General features: G+C 46.5%; 4 protein-coding genes across 12 annotated transcripts; 2 read left to right on the plus strand and 2 right to left on the minus strand.

The window, feature by feature from the left end:
- Positions 1–2,180: 2,180 nt before the first annotated feature.
- On the plus strand, positions 2,181–4,923 carry LOC117639167. Its single transcript, XM_034374568.1, has 2 exons — positions 2,181–2,556; positions 4,016–4,923. Exons 1-2 carry the CDS (start codon positions 2,554–2,556, stop codon positions 4,430–4,432), a joined length of 420 nt encoding a protein of 139 aa, XP_034230459.1. The 5' UTR covers positions 2,181–2,553; the 3' UTR covers positions 4,433–4,923.
- Positions 4,924–5,341: 418 nt separating this feature from the next.
- On the plus strand, positions 5,342–8,749 carry LOC117639166 (repressor of RNA polymerase III transcription MAF1 homolog). The gene is made up of 6 exons (XM_034374567.1): positions 5,342–6,100; positions 6,183–6,329; positions 6,416–6,572; positions 6,645–6,769; positions 6,860–6,979; positions 7,078–8,749. Exons 1-6 carry the CDS (start codon positions 6,018–6,020, stop codon positions 7,145–7,147), a joined length of 702 nt encoding a protein of 233 aa, XP_034230458.1. The 5' UTR covers positions 5,342–6,017; the 3' UTR covers positions 7,148–8,749.
- Positions 8,750–9,038: 289 nt separating this feature from the next.
- On the minus strand, positions 9,039–17,889 carry LOC117639163 (CUE domain-containing protein 1). Of its 9 annotated transcripts, none has more exons than XM_034374558.1 (7): positions 17,799–17,889; positions 13,915–14,061; positions 13,586–13,815; positions 13,387–13,489; positions 11,428–11,626; positions 11,250–11,351; positions 9,039–11,172 (listed from the first exon to the last, which is right to left on the minus strand). In XM_034374558.1, the coding sequence occupies exons 2-7, from the start codon at positions 13,999–14,001 to the stop codon at positions 10,967–10,969; spliced, it is 927 nt and encodes a 308-aa protein (XP_034230449.1). In that variant the 5' UTR covers positions 14,002–14,061; positions 17,799–17,889; the 3' UTR covers positions 9,039–10,966. The 9 variants fall into 9 exon arrangements, with proteins under 9 accessions (XP_034230449.1, XP_034230448.1, XP_034230453.1 ...); XM_034374557.1 differs by lacking the exon at positions 17,799–17,889 and adding an exon at positions 14,487–14,596; XM_034374562.1 differs by lacking the exon at positions 17,799–17,889 and adding an exon at positions 14,506–14,581.
- Positions 14,916–17,865, minus strand: LOC117639165 (malectin-B). Its single transcript, XM_034374564.1, has 4 exons — positions 17,307–17,865; positions 17,031–17,213; positions 16,884–16,941; positions 14,916–16,799 (listed from the first exon to the last, which is right to left on the minus strand). The coding sequence occupies exons 1-4, from the start codon at positions 17,652–17,654 to the stop codon at positions 16,594–16,596; spliced, it is 795 nt and encodes a 264-aa protein (XP_034230455.1). The 5' UTR covers positions 17,655–17,865; the 3' UTR covers positions 14,916–16,593.
- Positions 17,890–17,980: the final 91 nt, after the last annotated feature.

The raw sequence follows: 17,980 nt of genomic DNA on the forward strand, positions 1-17,980 counted from the left end.
CTTGACGACGGTCACACCGTTCGCACGGCCCTGTTGCACTCGCAAACGACCCGGCGATCCCGAATTCGTCGCCCTGTCTCTGTCGCACTCGTGGGGCGTCCCGTAGGGGTGCGAGAGAGACAGAGCGGCGGAATGGCCCGGCTGGCGCCGTGTAAACAATGCCCGCCCAGGTCGACTGCCGGGTCGGGTCAATTCCGAATCCCGGTCCCAATGGTGGCGGTCTGATTCCGAACCGTGCGGGTTTTCCTCGCGCTGTCTCTCTCGCACTGCTGCGGCGACCCGTAGGGGTGCGAGAGAGACGGCGACACCGCGACGCGGTGGGGCCACCGAGGCGCGGGACTCGGACTGTGACCTGATAACACGGCGTACCCGTACTCCTCGCCGATACGAGGAAAGTGACGCGTGTCGCGTGTCTCTGCAGCGGACCGGCCGACACCGAAAATGCGACGAAGCCCCCCGAACCGAAGTCGAGGTGACGTCATCAACGTCACCGGCCCGCCGGCCGGCCGGCCCCGGAGCGAAGGTGGAGGCCGCGGCGTTGACTCAAGGCGACGCATCGGCCTTGCGACCGCCCCATTTTAGAGGTGCCTTATTGCAGGGGGTATTTCCGTATTTCCGGCCGTGCCCAGCGCAGGGGAACAGACGCCGCATTACTCACTCTCTCGCTCGCGGGCGTGCAGGCATGGTGCAGGCGTGTGATGCAGGTACGTACGTGCGCCACGCGGCGCTACGTGTCGGTGTAATCGGGGCGCTGGTGATGCTCCTGTAGGCCGTTCGTTTGAAGGGTTGATCATGCGCCGAGCATGATCCAATGCAGAGCGAATCTCGCTGCCGCTGCTCTGTCTTTCCCGCACTCATGGATAAGGTGCGAGAGAGAAGGCCTCAGCCTGGGGCTGGCCGCCAACGCGCTGACGGCGGGCTTGACCCCTTGACTCATCAGCAGCGCGGGAAAGGACCACCGCCCCCCGCCTCCTTCCCCTCCTCCGGGTTTTCTTTGTCGGCGTGGCATGGCGTGGCGCGGCGTGGCGTCGCACCTACCGGCCGGTCCAGATTGCGACGCGCGTAGACGTGTGGCCGTGCCCCGCCGAGCCCCGCCGTGCTCGCGATTCCCGTGACGTCATTTGTCACACAGCCGAGCCGCCCCGCCACCGAGCCCCGCCCCGTCGGGGTCCCCGGCCCCCGCCTGGGGCACCCGAATCACCCGAATGGCCCGAGTGAGCGACGGACAGTCCAAACGACGTCAGTTAGACAGGTCCACTCCAAAATCGGCGAGGGCATTGGGATGAATCGATATGTCAAGTCGACACCGATGTGACATTTGACCTGACCGAACCGTCCACCGACCTCAGCCACACTCCCTCACCACGGACTGACGTCCAGCGTCGACGAGTATGAAGTACACTAGTACTACACTCAAACGCCCAAGACAAAACCGAAGCGCTCTCAGCATGCTTTATTGCGGAGTCAAACTTTTCGGGCTCTGGGCTTTCCCTGTTCATATAATAAGACCAGTGGCGCCTTTGCCAGTCCATGTGATAAAAATCTACTGTAATAGCATGGTGCAATCGTTTACTTTTTTTTAGCACGTGGCTAAGGTTTTCCCGCTAAAGGGGTTAGCACGGAACTGAAAACGTTTGTTCTCGCGTGTGGTATTGTCATTAATGTCATTGTCACACGCACGACCGAGGCCGGGGGCCTCCCTCTGGCCCCCCAGGGTCGCGGGCCCCGACGAGCTCCGTCTCTCTCGCACCACTGCGGAACGCCTCGTGAGTGCGAGAGAGACAGAGCGACAGACGGCGCCTCCATGCGGGTCTCCATTGCGTGGCCGGGATCATCGCCCAGGATGAGGCGCGTCGCAGGAAACCCAAAACCCGAACCCCGCCATTACACAGTGCAGTGCGCGCCTCGAGGTAGGCAACCAGTGCGTCTGGTCTTCCCGGGAAATGCGAAACGCGGCGCTTTTCCAGCTTTCCCGCGTCGCACAACAGACTCCCCTCACGACTCACGTGTTCGGCGACCCCAGCAGATGACCCGCAGCACAGAGCGGCGATATCGTTCTGAAAATGAGGAGGGGAGGATCAAAGGGGAGGCGCGAAAACAAACCAACAACTCGGTGCCTCTGCTGGGACTCGAACCCGGGTTGTGAGAGAGGATGCGGGGAGGGTGGTTTCAAACAGGATGGTCCGAAATTCACGAATGTCTGTGTTAAAACAGTGCCCCCGCCCCTCTCTTTCTCTCCCTTGCCCGGGCTCCGGCGGACTGATTCCGAGAGTCTCTATCGTCGCTCTGCCTCTCTCACACTTATGGGGGGACGGGAGAGAGACAGGGCGACGAAAACGAGTCTCGGAATCAGTCTTCGGCGCGGTGCCGCCCGCAGCACGCCCGTCCACTCCACTGTTGCCACCTATATAACGGCGAGGAGGCCCCGGCCGGCTCAGTCTGTGCTTCCCCGCCGGCCGACGAGCATCGCAAGCAGCTTGCCGCGCAGCCAGTGATCTAGACGAGTTGAGTTTGCCCGTGGAATACCGTACGCCTTCCTCCAGTGCCGACACAATGGTGAGTATCGAGTGTAGTAGACTTGGACGTGAGCCTCTCTCGGAAGACGATGGTCGGCTTAATGCGGTTTGAAGGCAGTTTGGCTTGGCAGTTGGCTGCATTGTAACGAGCGAGGTTTCTTTGAGCTCGTCCTGTGCCCCCCGTGTCTCCAAACCTCACTGCGCTTCCAGCTGTGTCCTGAAACGATCACACATTCCTCTGATCGCGGAGGAAAAGACACATCAAAAGACGTTCTCCATCCGAAAGGAGCGGAGGTGTGGCAGTCGGAGAGCGGTTCGGTTCAATTTCCTTTTGGCGACGCTGCCGTCCAAATTGGTTCTGCCATTAAAAAGAGGCGCCCCGCCCCGAGTCGTCCGGGCCGGCACGGCAGACCGGTTCGCGCGCGTATTTTCCCATCTCCCGGGTTGTAAACGATTGCGAATAAGAGGCCGGCTCTGGCCCCGCCTAGTTTGGATTTCCCTTTGCCCATCAGCTGCCGCGATCTTTTTTCCGGCTTTATCAAATTTACGACCGACTCAGATTAAAATGGTGCGTACTTCGTTGTAATTATGTTTGGCGCGGCGAGGGAAGGCCACGCCGGGTCTTCTTTCTCTGCGTCGCGTCGTCGCTGTCGGCCCGCTCGCTTGTTGTCACGAGCGGGTTTTCCCGGTCTGCCCCCCCCCCCCCCCCCCCGGTCTCCCACGCCCCGCACGTCTTCCCGCGCAATGCGAGCGTACAGGTCAGGGGCCGTCGCAACTCGAGCCTTTTACTCGCATTAACGACTCGACGGCGGCGCCGAATGTGTAGCATATCATTGCTGACGGTCAAGGTCGAGGAGGTCTGCGGTGAAATTCGGCGTCAAGTTGATGTTCAGAGTTTCCTCCATTGGATGTGACTTTGACGAGGCTGACGCTTTTGGCGCTGCTGGCCTCTGTTGGCAAGGGGTCACTCCACCGTCGAAGTCTGTCCCTCCCTACTTACTCGACGCAGTTGACGTGCTGGGCCCGGGGCGCGCGAGTCGCACCGTACACGGTGCAGCGGGTTGCATGTAAATCGGCGCCCAGTCCCCGTCCCCTTTGGCCCCGCCAGACAGACGCCAGCAGACCTGGGGAAGGTGACCGCCACACTGCCACGCCGCCACGCCGCCACGCCCCGAAGGCCGAGACGAGGGGAGGAGCGAGGTTGAAAACAAGAAGTCGCTTTGCCTGTCGCGTCCTCCGAGATCGTTGCTCCGGAGACGTCCGCCTTTGGCTCCATCCTCCGACCGAACACCCCGCGGTACGGTCCAAGTTCCCCGCTGCAGCCGGCAGGCCGGCACCGCGACACTCCGGCCGCTCCGGCGGTCTGACTCATCTGTGGACGCAATTTTCCGCATCGCGGGCCTCGGCACACCACAAAAAACGCACCCGTTGTTTGTCGTCGGTTTCCCCCCGATTTATTCTGCCGTTTTTCTAACGTTGCTCTCCTTTTTGTCCTGCAGCTGTCCGTCGTGGTGGTCTGCATCGCCGTGGCGGCGTGCCTGTCGCCCGCCCCCGCCGGCGCGCAGTACCGGCCCTCGTACGCGCCGCGGCCCGGCGGCTTCAGCCAGGAGCTGCCGCAGTACGGCGGCCCGGCGGCGTCCAGCGACACGGACCTCGGCAACCGGGACAACAAGCCGGGCAGCCTGCCCGCGCCGGGCATGACCAACACACTGGAGGACACCCAGCTGGCCAACCGCGTGCCGTCCTGGCCGCGGCCCAACCAGCCCTTCTGGTTCCTCAACCAGCAGCACATCGCGCAGCACACGGGCCAGGCCGTGCCCTGCGTGGGCGCCAACTGCAACCCCGCGCCCTTCCCCGTCGGCCCCGCGCCCCAGAGCTCCTTCATCGGCACCGCGGCCCGCACCTCTCGCGGCTAGACCGCCAAGGCCCGCACCGCCCCCCCCCCCACCGCCCCCAGCACCGCGCACCCCATGCGGCATGCGGCGGACTCGCGAACAGCGCCCCAGTCTCGTCCCCGTCGTCACCGAGTCGAAGGAAAGCCAGACTGTTGGAGCGGGTTCGATTTGCGATCGATCTCCGGCACGCTCGATCCTCAAAGGGCTACTCGAAGTCGCCTCGCAACCGGCCGCCGTGGTTCCCGCCAAAAGAAGGACTTCCCCGTGCGACCACATTCCGACAAGGACGCCGCCGGGCCGCACCGGCCATCTCGATCAACATGGCAGATCTTGAGGTTGAATCGCGACACTTGCAGTGATTTCTGGTCGATTATTTTCTAGGGTAATGTTGTATTAGTGGTATAAACAGTATTATAACAATGTGAGAACGCTCGAAGATGCATGAGCTGTTGATAAAGACTGATTGCATGATTGAAATGATTAAGAAATTAAATCACGTGGTTAAAAGAAAAGTACGACGTTTAATTTGTTTTCCCCCTCCTGACACAAGAGCCACCCCCAATTAGTCGGCCCTTACAAAACACAATTTCAACCCCCTAACCTGCTTAGGGGAAGGACATCCGCTTTCATTGCAGACGAACGGAACGGAAAACGACATTCGCGCCCGGTGGGTAGGCAGCCCATTCGACTTCCACCCCTCTTACTCTCTCTACCCGAGGAGCGGGTACATAATTCTATGGAAACTGCCTTCTGTTTCTGATCAACTCCGGGTTACGTCTAATGCCCAAAACTGGTCCGGTTAAAAGGGATCATGGCGTGGGAAAAGCTGGTAAAGCAAGTAAAGCCGTGGGTAAAGCACGGCGTGCATCGCACAATTTCGCATACTTTTCGCAAGCGCGGTAGCCTTGGCGTCTGACCTCCATCTTCTTGTTGCCTCCATTTTGTTTTGTGTTAGTTGAACAACTGAAAGCGGCGTACGAGAATATTCCCCTGTCAGTGTCATAGAAGTTTAGTATCGACCGTGAAAATTTTGTGAATCGCTGTCTAGAGGCTCTGCAATCTCACCCGGGCTTTCTTGAAAAGTACGCAGGACTCAGTGATTGATCCGATGTGAAAATCGGGTCGCTTTTCCCTGCGTTGACCTTTTCTTTGAAGGGGTCGCCTTCGGCCGAGGGCATCAGTGGCTTTGTTTGTAAACATCCACACAAAGCTCGACTGGATTTCCAAACCGAGACGCTCGATATTTCCAGTGTCCTCCTGTGCGAAAGTGGGACTTAACCGACCTTTATTTTGTGATGTACGCACGGGAAAACATCCAACAAGTCTTTGCGCTGCAATCCGACCAATACGCTGTGTCAAGCTTCAGCCTCCTTCACTCAAGGAGAAAAGGAATCTTTCTGCACCCCAGAATTATGATCAAAAACTCTCCTGCACCGCAAAATTTAAATTGTGCACCGATACAAACTTTATATTAAGTCTTTTGTGAAGTCCGATTGTGATTGGAAACCCTTTGACTTGTACCTGATAAGGAGGCCTGATAATAAGCGACTGAAATTGACGCACCAGTTTGCCTTCTGTGTACATTTCTTCCTCTGACAAAATCAACATGAAGCTCCTCGAAAGTTCAAGGTTTGAAGCCATAAACAGTAACCTCTGCATCAAGACAGGGGACAGCAAAATAGTCGGCAGGTCAGTGCTTCATGATTTTGATGGCCGTTTTACCTAGCCGTTTTTATTGCCCATTGCTCAACTAAACTCTGTGTCTTTCTAGAATTGAGAGTTACTCCTGCAAGATGGCTGGTACAGACAAGCAGCTTTACAAGCGGTTCAATTCTGAGCAGGGTACAAGCCCTCAGGACCTTCAGGCGCTTTCCCCACCTCAAGGATCCATTGGGGTGTCTCCCCATAATTATTTCAGGTTTGTGTTTCGTTAAGACTGCTTTTATCCTAATCATCATTAGAGTTGTTGATTATGCTAACCAATTGCTCAATTGGGTATTACAGCCGCAGTGTGTCAGGCGATGAGGAAGGCCCGTTATGCGATACCATCAGTCGCAAAACACTTTTCTATTTGATTGCAACCCTCAATTCGGCATTCCAACCGGATTATGATTTTTCTGATGCCAAGAGTCACGAATTCAGCAAAGAACCAAGTCTTCTTGTAAGTGTCCCTCATTGTATGATAGAAACAATGAATATATGAGTATTTTATTTACATCTCATTATTCCTCAGCATGTGATGAATGCGGTGGACAGCAATCTTAGTGCCACTGCAGGGGAACAGTACCGAGCTATGAGGTCCCAACTTTGGGCTGCAGTTGAAGATGAGATTTCTATGGCTGAATGTGACATTTACAGGTAAGAGTCAACTAACTATGACTTGAACCCTTCTGTTTGTTTTTATAGTTTTTGTTTGTTTTTGTAAATTAATCCATGGTTGACTTTTAGCTACAATCCAGACTTGGCATCTGATCCCTTTGGAGAAGATGGGTGTCTTTGGTCTTTCAACTATTTCTTGTACAACAAGAAAATGAAGCGCATTGTTTTCTTCACTTGCAGAGCCATCAAGTAAGTTTTTCCTTTCCAACAAATTAATTTCCTTGTAATCAAACCTGCCTTTAGTTTTTGAAAAGAAAGGGAACTCATCTGTTGCTTTACTTTTTCAGTCCTATTTATTCCATGGATTCAGGACTCGGTGATGAATTTGCCATGGACGAAGATGAAGAAGGTTATTAAATGTGTATTCGCGTCTGAAGTTTGCCAGTACTAAATCCAAACTGTGCCTTCTCATATGGAATATCATAACTTGGGCTATTCAATCTATTTGTAGAGTATTTGAACCTCAGTAGTTCTTTGTGTCTTGTAGAAATCACAAAGAAGAATTGTTATTTAAAGTTGTTTGTGAGACCTTGCATTTTTGCAAGCTGTAACCATCCAAGAATCTCTCTACATCAATCAGGAAAGAAGAGATTTTGCCATCTGTGCATGTTTATGGAGGTTTTTATGTCAGCGTTGGTTTTGTTGTAAGTGCTTTTGTTGTCTGAAGTAGATCTCAATCAAGAGTAGAAGCTGTACAATGTATATTTGTACTTAAAAGGAGACTGACTGGATCTGGTTTTTATTTTATAACAATCATGTATTCATTTCATTATTGTAATATGGTAGTTTGCTTTATAATTTCTTAGTGTGAACTTAAAATTTCATTCTTTTAACCATCGACCTTTTTAATGTAATGTCGTGAGCTGCTCCTTGGTTTGCCACTTTCTGTAGTTATTTTTCCTGACTTTTCTTGCCCCTTTTTGAGTGTCTACCAGGGAAGAAACCTTTCTTTTTAATTTGTGGTGTGTGGATCTAGATGTTCCTGTGCCCTTAGCAGTATTGACATTGGTCAAAGTTCATGAGTTAGTTTTAGTTAACCATTAAATCTTCTGGATTGTATTCTGATTTAATGGCTCTCACACGTCCTAGAACAAATGCTAGTCTTTTTTACTTGATTTCTTTTCAGATTCGTGATAAAAAGTCATCATCAGTGATAAAAATTGTTTAAAATTACTTCAGAAAGTTGGGGGAATCATTTTGGAAAGTGATGTCTAATTGATAATTGAGGTATTGCATACATGATTTGCAAATGCAAGGTATGATCATTCTTCATTCATTCTTCATTCATCATGTTTGATGCTTTCTCACATGGTTCTCATGTGTTGCTTCTGCAACTTTGTTTTGTTCACATACAAATACTCAAGTATTGATTTTTGAGTGACCTCACGTTTATGTAGCTTTTCTTTTAGATTCCCCTAAACTCTGCCTAACCAATAGTTATTCTATTCTATAATATTATATGATAAATACATTTATTTATGGATGAAATTAAGTCTTCAAAAATGTTTAATTATTATTAGTGATAGTCAAGTTTGTGGTGGAGCCTTGCTAAGTTTTCAAAGTTTACTCTCTTTCTTAAAAAAACAAAAAAAAAAAACAAACAAAAAGTTTGGCCAAACACCACAGTTGATTATTCAGATTCATAGCATTTCCTAACAGTTAACGTTGTGTACCTTTTGTGCTCAGTCGTTCTACTATTGTGAGCTGTAGTAAGTGCTGTGAGTTATCACATATTGTTAGGTGTATATATTATTCCTCTAAATAATTGAATGTTTGAACTATGCTATATTTGAAGATGTATATTCTTTTCACAATTAATTTCTTAAGTCATATCCTCCTTAACCCTAATACTGTTGACTTTGACCAGAAGTGCTATTATGATAGTTTAATTCAGTAGATCCATGTTTTTCCTCTGTAAATATGTTCGCCCATTCTTCCAAATATAATGTTTAAATGTGATGAGTGTTCATTAGTCTATCCCTGATTTCCTAAACAATATTGCACTAGTCCACACTTGTGAACTTGATTGACTCTGCAGACTACCAAATGGATGGTGTTATGACTGCATTCAACCATGTTCATCAGACAGTGGATTATAGCGTAAAGATATGCTCAGGCCAGTACAGGGCTGTGCCAAAGCTGAAAGCGACAAGGTCTCTTCCTCTTGATGATGTGAGAAGTAGATTGGTCACATCAAAAGATGGAATGATTGGGAGGGGGAAGACTCAGAATAAAAATTTACAGTTCATACATCCATGCGTATTTATTAACATATGGGTTGAAGACATTGAGTCTTATCAGCAACCTAAAAGTCAGTACTAGTATACAGTACTTCCATCATATCATTTTACACTGCCATGGTATTAAAGGGGCATTGTCAGGTCTCTTCTGTGGAGAAATAGGATGGTACAAAAATGTGAAAGATTTACTGTCCATAAAACCTAGAGACATACCAACAATAAGTATATTGCATTGAAAAAAACTAACAATTTTTTTTTGAAAACGTATCTAATCTCACAATTACAAAATCAAGATCACAAATTCAGATGAAATCTCTTCCGCTTTTTGCATTGGCACCACAAGATTTGATAAGAACAGATCTTGTGAAGTATTTACATATAAATTATAGTTTGTTCCACTGACTACATAAGTGGGCTGTCATTTAGGGTATAATTTGTTCCAATATGATGCCTGAAATGGACATAATAAAGAATACACGCATGTTCACTTTCAGGCATCTATTGTCTCTCACTCAAAGTCTTTAGGGGCCTTTGCATTCCCCTATTGCCATTTCTTAAAAGAGCCAATGGTACATGCTGACTATAAGATCAATATTAATACTCACAAAAGTTTCACAACAGTGGGATGTGTGTACCCTGATGTTTCTTTGGTATGAGAGTATAAAGGAGATCCTACTACAAACTTCTTCCACTGACTAAGTTTGTTTCACTGTATGGCTTGCATAGAAAAAATGGACAAACACCTGCTTGTAATTTACTACAGCTACTTTACAATTAAAATTAAACAACAGCATGAATGACACCATTTCATGTGGAGGGCAAATAAATAATAAGGGAAAAACCTACAGCGCTGAGACCAAAGCAACAGATGGTTAAAAATAATAAACAATGGTAACTGGGTGTGAAAAAATATTACAATATAACAAAAGAGGTCACAGGCAGCACTGTGGCTGAAAAAATAAAGAAGCAAGACAAGAAAAGAAAATTTTAAAAAAATAGGATTTAACAAGTTGAGAGTGAGGTCACCCTTGGACATGTTAAGTGCCCTGAAAACAAATTCAACAAAATGACTAGCGGCTTATGTAAAGTAAACCAATTATCATCAGCATAAGAACAGGATGTACCCAAATATCCATCCAGGTTTAACAATTTAAAAGAGCTCTTGATATGTGATACAACTAAACAATAGTATACGGGGTTCTAAAAACGATATGATACATTGATTAAGAAACACACTAAATGGAACCAAAGCACTGAGAAAGTAAAGAACAACAACAATAAGAAACAAACAACAATTAACAATCTTTCACTAGTTGCATCACAACTTTTAACAGCAAGCAGGACCTATTAAGCAGAGAGATCAAGATCGAGATGACTAAACAATATCTTCAGTTTTTCATTGAGTATATTACAACTAGGATTGTATTAGAGATTCCCATTATAAATTATTATTATTATTATTATTATTGACTAACAAATATAATAGAGTAACAATTTTTACTACATTCAAAGTAAAATGTTTGAGAATTTGCCAGTTACTATATTCTAGTAAAGCCCATGATGCTTATTTACAGGGGGGAAAAACGGTGGCATAAAGCAAAAAGATACTTTTGTAATGAGTAAGTACTAGTATTTTGGGGTGTGAGCCAAAATGCCATAATTTGAGATTAGAAACATTTTTGAGGAATAAACCACAAATGAACACAGGCACACCTACTCATTTTTCAACTTCAGTTTGAGTATTAGTAAGTTTGGTATGTTAAAACTTTCAATGGCTCTCTCACATAACGGAGGCAACTTCAAAAGCATGTGAAATTACAATGCTGATGCTCCAGAAGTAACAAAATAAACCTTGAACAATTAAGTCTTCAGTCAATGATGAATAAACACTTACACAGAAGTCTAATCAAGTTTATCACAACAGGAATACGGTGGTTTATAAATGATTTCCCTCATGGTGTCTGTCCTGAGTGTTGCTATGCTCCCCATCATTGTCCTCGTCCTCTGCAGACAGCAACGGCTCCGAGTTGAGAAGAAGTGAATCTTTGGAAGGGCCTGCACTGTGTCCCAGTATTTGTTTCGCACTTCTTTTCTTACGTCCAGTGAACATCCTTGCCAATTGAGCAAATTTCTTGCGAGACACTTAAAAAATTGATGCAATTAGAAACAGGTCAGAGGTCATCTAGGTTCGAGAATGAGGTGAAATTCTAGATACTTACTTTTCCCCATATTGCGAAGACGTTCTCTGAATAAGTCATCATCAGGCAGTCCACCAGATGCTTTGTTCAGCAATTCACCTGGTGGGGATTCAGCACTTTGCTCTGTAAAATTTGTTTTTAAAATATTAAAAAGTGTTCAGCAAAAATTACAATAAGGATTTATTTTTAGAAGTAATACCTTTTTCTAGTGCATGAAGAAAGTCTTTGTTCCACCTGAGCTCAGCCATAAACTCCTCATTTTGCAGAAACAGGGCAATGCGCTCATCTTCCAAAAATTGATCTAGGTCAGGATCAGCAGCACTGTCCCCCAGCACTCCTCTTACCCTCTGATTTTCGGCATACCTCGCTTGTAGTATCTGCTGGCTTAGCATCATCGTCTGAAGAGTCAACAAGACAGGTGCAGAAAATGTTAGACACAAATTTAATGGAAATTATAAATTTACGATTCAATCAAAGTCCCTTTAACTCGTCCATGAAGAACCAGTTCATCTAAAAAAATATATCTGCATAATTTTGAGTTGATTTTTCTAGGGAATATTTTTGGTGACATTTTTCGAATTTTCCAGGCAAAGACTGGAATAGGCTTTGTCCAGTTTTGCCTGGAGGGAGAAAGAGAGAGTCTCTCCTCTCTCTGCACGCCCCGCACTCACGTCCTCGGGCAAGTGAGGCATCCAGTCGGGGGCCATGTACTGTCCGAAGGCGCGGCTGCCCTCCACGAAGAGCGAGGCCGTGTGGAGAGCACAGGACTGGGCGATGGCGGCGTACGAGCGCACGGCGCGCTCCGCCCTACGCCGGTGCTTCTCGCGGCGGAGGTAGCGCCTGCGAGCACGGCGCTCGTGCCAGCGCGCCTGCAGCTGCCGCCCGCGGTGCTGCATCTGCGCCACGAACTGCCTCCACATGGTGGAGCCTGGAGATACGGCTGCTTCGGTGCGGACTTGACAACGCGCAGATTTGGCGACGTAGCTTCCCGGTCTCCGAGCACCAGCACACGCGAGGTGAGAGGAAGCACGATAGCACGGGAGAGCACGACCACTCAGAGAGGGCGCTACCACAGGGCGGGGGGGCACGAAAACGGGAGACCACGACCAGCAGGGAAAACACGACACTCTGGGAGGGCACGATAACTCCGGGCAGCGCGACTACGCCGTCCAACGCGGCCACTCCAGGCAGCAAGACCACACCGACGACGCGCGGCGGTGGCGGAACTGCTCGGCACTGCGGTGATCGGGTAACAGGCTGGACGGCGAAGGTCTGACGTCTGACCCTGCGGTGCCCCGGCGGTGCCCCGGCGGGGACCTGGCTCAACTGGACGCCCCCCGCGCCTCCGCGCCGCCCCCGCGCGTGCCCGGCACAAGTGGTCATCCAATCTACGGAGGCCCGCGCATCCTCGCCGACAGTCGGCGACAGCCCGCCCAGACCCGCGACCCTGCGCTGCATTCGGCCGCGGCGAATTTTAGCGCGGACTTTGCAGTCGGGTCCGGCCGCCTACACGCCGGCAGAGCTACCGAGGTTTCTTTATCAGAGGCCAGCGATTCAAGGAAACTACCTCGTTGTGAAGGCACCTCTCGCAGTAAGGCGCCTGGCGGGTAGGCAAGCCCGTCGCGCGGGCGTGCCCGGCGGCCGGCCGATCCGCCGTCCGTCAGGCGCTTTCATTGGACTTCCCTCCCTCCCTTCCGCTCCCCTCCCCTTCCCCATGCCATCCCGTCAGCCTCGGCTAGCCTCGGCCTCCCACTCGCAATCAGGGCCCTTCTTCATGAACTCGCACCGACTCGCACCCTGCAGGCTGATTCCGAACCGTGCTTTCTTCGCTCTGTCTTGCTCGTGCTCATGGTGCCCGTTGGGGGTGCGAGAGAGACAGATCGGGATCGCTCTGATGCAATGTCAATGCACGCTGATGCGGCTTGTTGCGCGCGAGCGGGCGGGACTGCTCCAACGAGTACCAGATGAGGTCGAAAGGGAAGTTCGCAGAAAAATAAGCTATCTGCCTCTTTGCTACTCAATAGTTTGCTACTCAAAGGTTTTCAACAAAAACAAATTTTGGTGTTTACTATTCCAAAAAATGCAAACAGGGCGCTAACTTGTCATAATCTGAGGGTTCTTCTAAACAAATGCATGCATGAGCCTCATCCTCAATTACCTGCTTGTGGCTCTGGGAAGGTGTCAGTCTCAGGAAGTCATCTGGTAATGGTCCCAACATAGGAGGGTCCCATCCTTTGATCTCTCGGAGAGGAGGTTTTCCACTGCAAAGAAAAAGGACAAACATGCATAGCTTGCAAACAGTGCAGAACTAAACAGCAGTATATCATCAAGCTGTGTCGAGTAATTTTCATTCATACTTGTGAGTGGGGCTTTGGGGAAGCCTTGAGATGTTGTCTGGGATGGCCCCCCCGCAAGCTCCTGCACTTGCTCCAGAGGCAGCCACCGACTGAATGAGATCAGGTGTGTCAGTCGGGCCATCAGCCTCATCAAGTTGATGGCGTAGCTGTTCGTTTTCATAGTCTGTGTTCATAGCTAATAACTGGTCAATAGTTGCATCCACTGCACCTTGGTTGGATCTTAGAACAGCCTGTCGATCAATAATGATAATTGGTTATTTGCAATTTTTGTAAGGCTAACCCTTTCCCTTACCAATTCACTATGGAAATCATTTCATAGAGCTACACACCTCAATCACAGCATCGTCCATGCCTGGAAACATGGTTTTGAAGTCTCTCATGGCCTGTTGAAAGTCTAGTTGCTGAGTGGTAGTCATTTTATGTTTTTTGTTGTGGACTTCTAGGTATCAGGTATCAAAAATTAAGTCTCACGGGGTCTGGAAAAGAATTGACAAACTGAGAAACATGGGACAGTTCTAAAGAATTCTCTATGCAGCATCTCATCATCATGGTTCTTCAATTACTAAAACATAACCTATGTAAATTTAGAGAGAGTAAATAAAAATGATTTTAAAAAGCAAAGCTGGGTGTCAATCAGACTAAAAAGTAACAATGGTTTAAATTTACATAATGTATAGCTAGATGCAGGAAAAAAAAGATAGGGGGACTGAATGAAATTCCAACTATAAGTCAATGCCCTACGCGCATCTCAAGGAGAGAGACAGGTTAAGAGGCTCGAGGGCTGTATAAAACTTGTCAACCAAGACAAAGGCTCTCAGCAAACTACAGCAGGTAGCGGTTTCCTTTTAGTCTGATTCATTCAAGCCGAAACATTGAAAGGGACAACCACCCGCTTGCATACCCGCTACGGGCTACGATACATTTTGGATTTGACAGGCTGTGCCAAGTAAACGCTACTAGGGCCAGTGGGCTTGCCCAGTAATCAGCGAGAAAACGATCAATTAAAACACAACCCCTCACAGATTACGCACCTTACTGCGTTGCTTTAGTTAAAAACATTTATATTTTGACAGGCAGACAGCTTTGTGGTTTGCTTCTGCTACGGTGCCTTTTATTTGTAAGAAGTTTTTCTTGCTTTTGTTGGCTGTGAAACATACCGTGCGGCCAGGGTTGTCGCACTCGAGCATGCGCGCGGCGGACTTCCCTGGTGTGATTCGCCCTCTCTCTCGCACCTCGCACTCCAGCGAGCGAGATAGACTGACACCGCGCGACTCAGCAAGAGGAACGGAACATAAATTTTAAGTATTGGGAGAGAATGACTGACACCACGTTCCAGCACACAACAAGAGCAACAATTTTATTACAAATTTATGACAGAACAAAGTCCCTCAAGCACAGGTTCAAGAAAATAAACACACTACTTAAAATCATAGTTAAAATTTAACAAAACAAAAAAAAATCACAAAGCTATTGCGAAGTAGCCAAACCATGTTAGGTAAAACTGGTTCTGCACAGTGTTGGTGAAATAATACATTCGGTCTAAAAACAATAAATTAAAATAATTAAAAGTGATCTTGCCTACCTAACAAAACTTCAGCCATTTAACTTTATTAAGTATCTCTTTTATAAAGAATGATTCCATTATCATGTTTGAAAATTAGTATAAATAGAGAGTGCTGTCACAGAGTATGCTTCAACAATTACAATATACAACCAAACAAATGGAACACAACTATCCATTGCACTGAAACCCTCGTAGCTTATATTAAATGTTTAAGAAATAGAATGAATACATTGTCTTTTCAATATTGGTCTTGTTATAAGTAAGAGACGGACAAATAAATAAAAACAGACAAAGACTTAAGAGCTAAGGTGCAATCAATATGCAAAGGTACACCAAAAGAAAGGAAAAAGGCACCCTATTCCTTCGTCAATAAACATTAAAAACCACTTGCAAATGTCAATTTAGCTGTCAGGTTCTGGCTCTGATTCTAGTTAAACGCAGATACAGGAAAATCATCATATGGACAAATACATACAAATTAAGTAACTAAGACCGTAGAATTCATGATTCAACCAAAAGCACAGAATGTTCAATGAATCCAAATAAGTATAAATACAGGAAGACAACAAAATTATTTGAGAGCACATCTAGCAGCACAGGATGAAGCAGCCCCAAATTCTCTGGGAGAATAGGCAATGCAGACTGAGATTGAAATCAAAATTCAGTGAGCAAAACTCATAAAACAAAAACACAACAACAAAAATGTGGTATTAAGTAAGAAATCACACTTTGCACTTACACTAACAGTTCTACAAAAAAAAAGAAACAGATCAGTAGAGACTAGTCGTGTCAATAAATCCAACAACAGAAAAATGTCTTTTTTGAAAAAAGACCATCACACTAAGGTACTTGATTAATGAAACTCTACATTTTCTTTTTAAAAAATTATACGCTGCAAATTTGGCCTGATTGTAGAAGATGGACATGTTTTAAAGATCTCATATCTGAAACCTATACATGTACAATAATTTGTTTTGAAAATGCTCATCCATTAATGAGGTTTTTGTTCAGTTAATTTAGAGCACGATGAAGCATGTTTTCGCGAGTATCACTTTTCAACAGCATAATGCAGAAATTATCCACGTTACAACATGTTGACCAACTTGGAATTCCATACCAAGACACAAATACTCAGGAACCTTATAATTACAGTCTTCAGAGAAAAGCAGTTAATTTAATGTAGAATAAATTTGAAAACCCAAATATAAGTATGATTTCTTTCATATACTTTGAGTGAAAGTTCTACAAAGAATAAGCAGCTATTCAGACCTAGATTATCACATTTGAAGGTTTCTGAACATTCAAGAACCAGAGTGGTTCACATACACATAGATAAAATCTTCATAGTGATTAAGTTTCTAACAAAACTTCAACAATTGTCTACCAGACTATTAATCATCACGAGGAAGCAAGTTCCCTTGGCCTAAACATAGATTTTAGTACATCATAGTTTACACAAGCAAAATAAGAGGGGAATGAATGCTCCTATTGCCACGAATAACGGTAACATGATAGCAGTATCATCGACAGAATATGGATCTGGAGTTCGTGGTCCACTTGGCTTGCGGCTTTTCATTTTTATGTCTTCTTCACGCTCTTTCATTTCATCATATTCACTGTCTGACTGATAATAAGGCAGCTTAGGCACATCTGCAATTAAATCCAAGATACAAATCATCATGAATAAAATTATAAGACAAAACGGCTTGTGCAACACACAGAAATTATACTAACCATCTAGACGACCTCTTATTACATAAAGTGCATTAATTTTTGGATTGTCTCTGTATCCCTACAAAGAAAGAAATTCAATCACTGTTTCCATTCATTTTAAGATAATATTGAGTGAGTAGCTCGAATTTCTGATAATAATTAACAAACCTTTATAAACTCCACTCTTATCATCCCACTTTGAATGTCGGATTCAGCACCATTGACGAAGAGTTTGTCATTTAAAACCGTAAATGGAACATACTCATCATGTGCAACTCCTCGTCCGACACGATCATAAATATCTAAATCACTAACTATGGTATGGTCTCCATTCAGCACAATATCGAACACCTGTAATCAAACAGCTCCTCTTAGCAAAAACAAAAGTACTGGGCCCGGAACAAACGTCCACTGAGTTAGTTGTAGGTTTGAAGTCAAACTTACCTTCTTATTAGCTGAATTGAAATAAACTTCACAAAATTTTAATACCAACACATACTCTCCGTCCTCATCAATTGGAATATCATACCCAAATGTACTATGGTGGTATCTTTCAGTTTGATATAAAATTTGGTCTTCGGTAGGCACTCTCCCAATCACCAACTGTTTTCCATAACTAGATGCCGTTCCAACTTTGCCAGTTAATGGATCTTTATCATAATGCACACCCCAATAATCAGTGTGTGATTCGCCACCAGCGTTAACGGCGTAAATTATATCACCGTTGTAGGTCAGCGATATAACTATGCAGGAAAAAAGTACCGTAGAGACTAACAAATTTCTAACCCCCATAGCTTCTGCTAGGGTGAATTCTCATTAAGCAGAAAACTTGTAGACATAGGTTTCAATAAAGAAAGAGATTTTCAGTATTCGTCTCCCAAACACCAGTCAAAAAATTAAATGTCTCATTCATGAACGCTGACTACAAGAAGGTACCGGTAAAATATCTCAGAAGTGAATTTCGACCGAAGAGATTGACAGAAATCTGCAGATATCTTCAGAAAATGAATGAACCGGATTGGCCACGCATTGTTTACAAAATCAGGCAGTTTTCAGAACAGTTACAGAAGGCTTATTTTCTTGACCTGCCACCATTTGCATAAGAACCTCGCAGTTCT

Source organism: Thrips palmi, unplaced genomic scaffold, assembly GCF_012932325.1.
Source record: "Thrips palmi isolate BJ-2018 unplaced genomic scaffold, TpBJ-2018v1 HiC_scaffold_11, whole genome shotgun sequence".
NCBI lineage: Eukaryota > Metazoa > Arthropoda > Insecta > Thysanoptera > Thripidae > Thrips > Thrips palmi.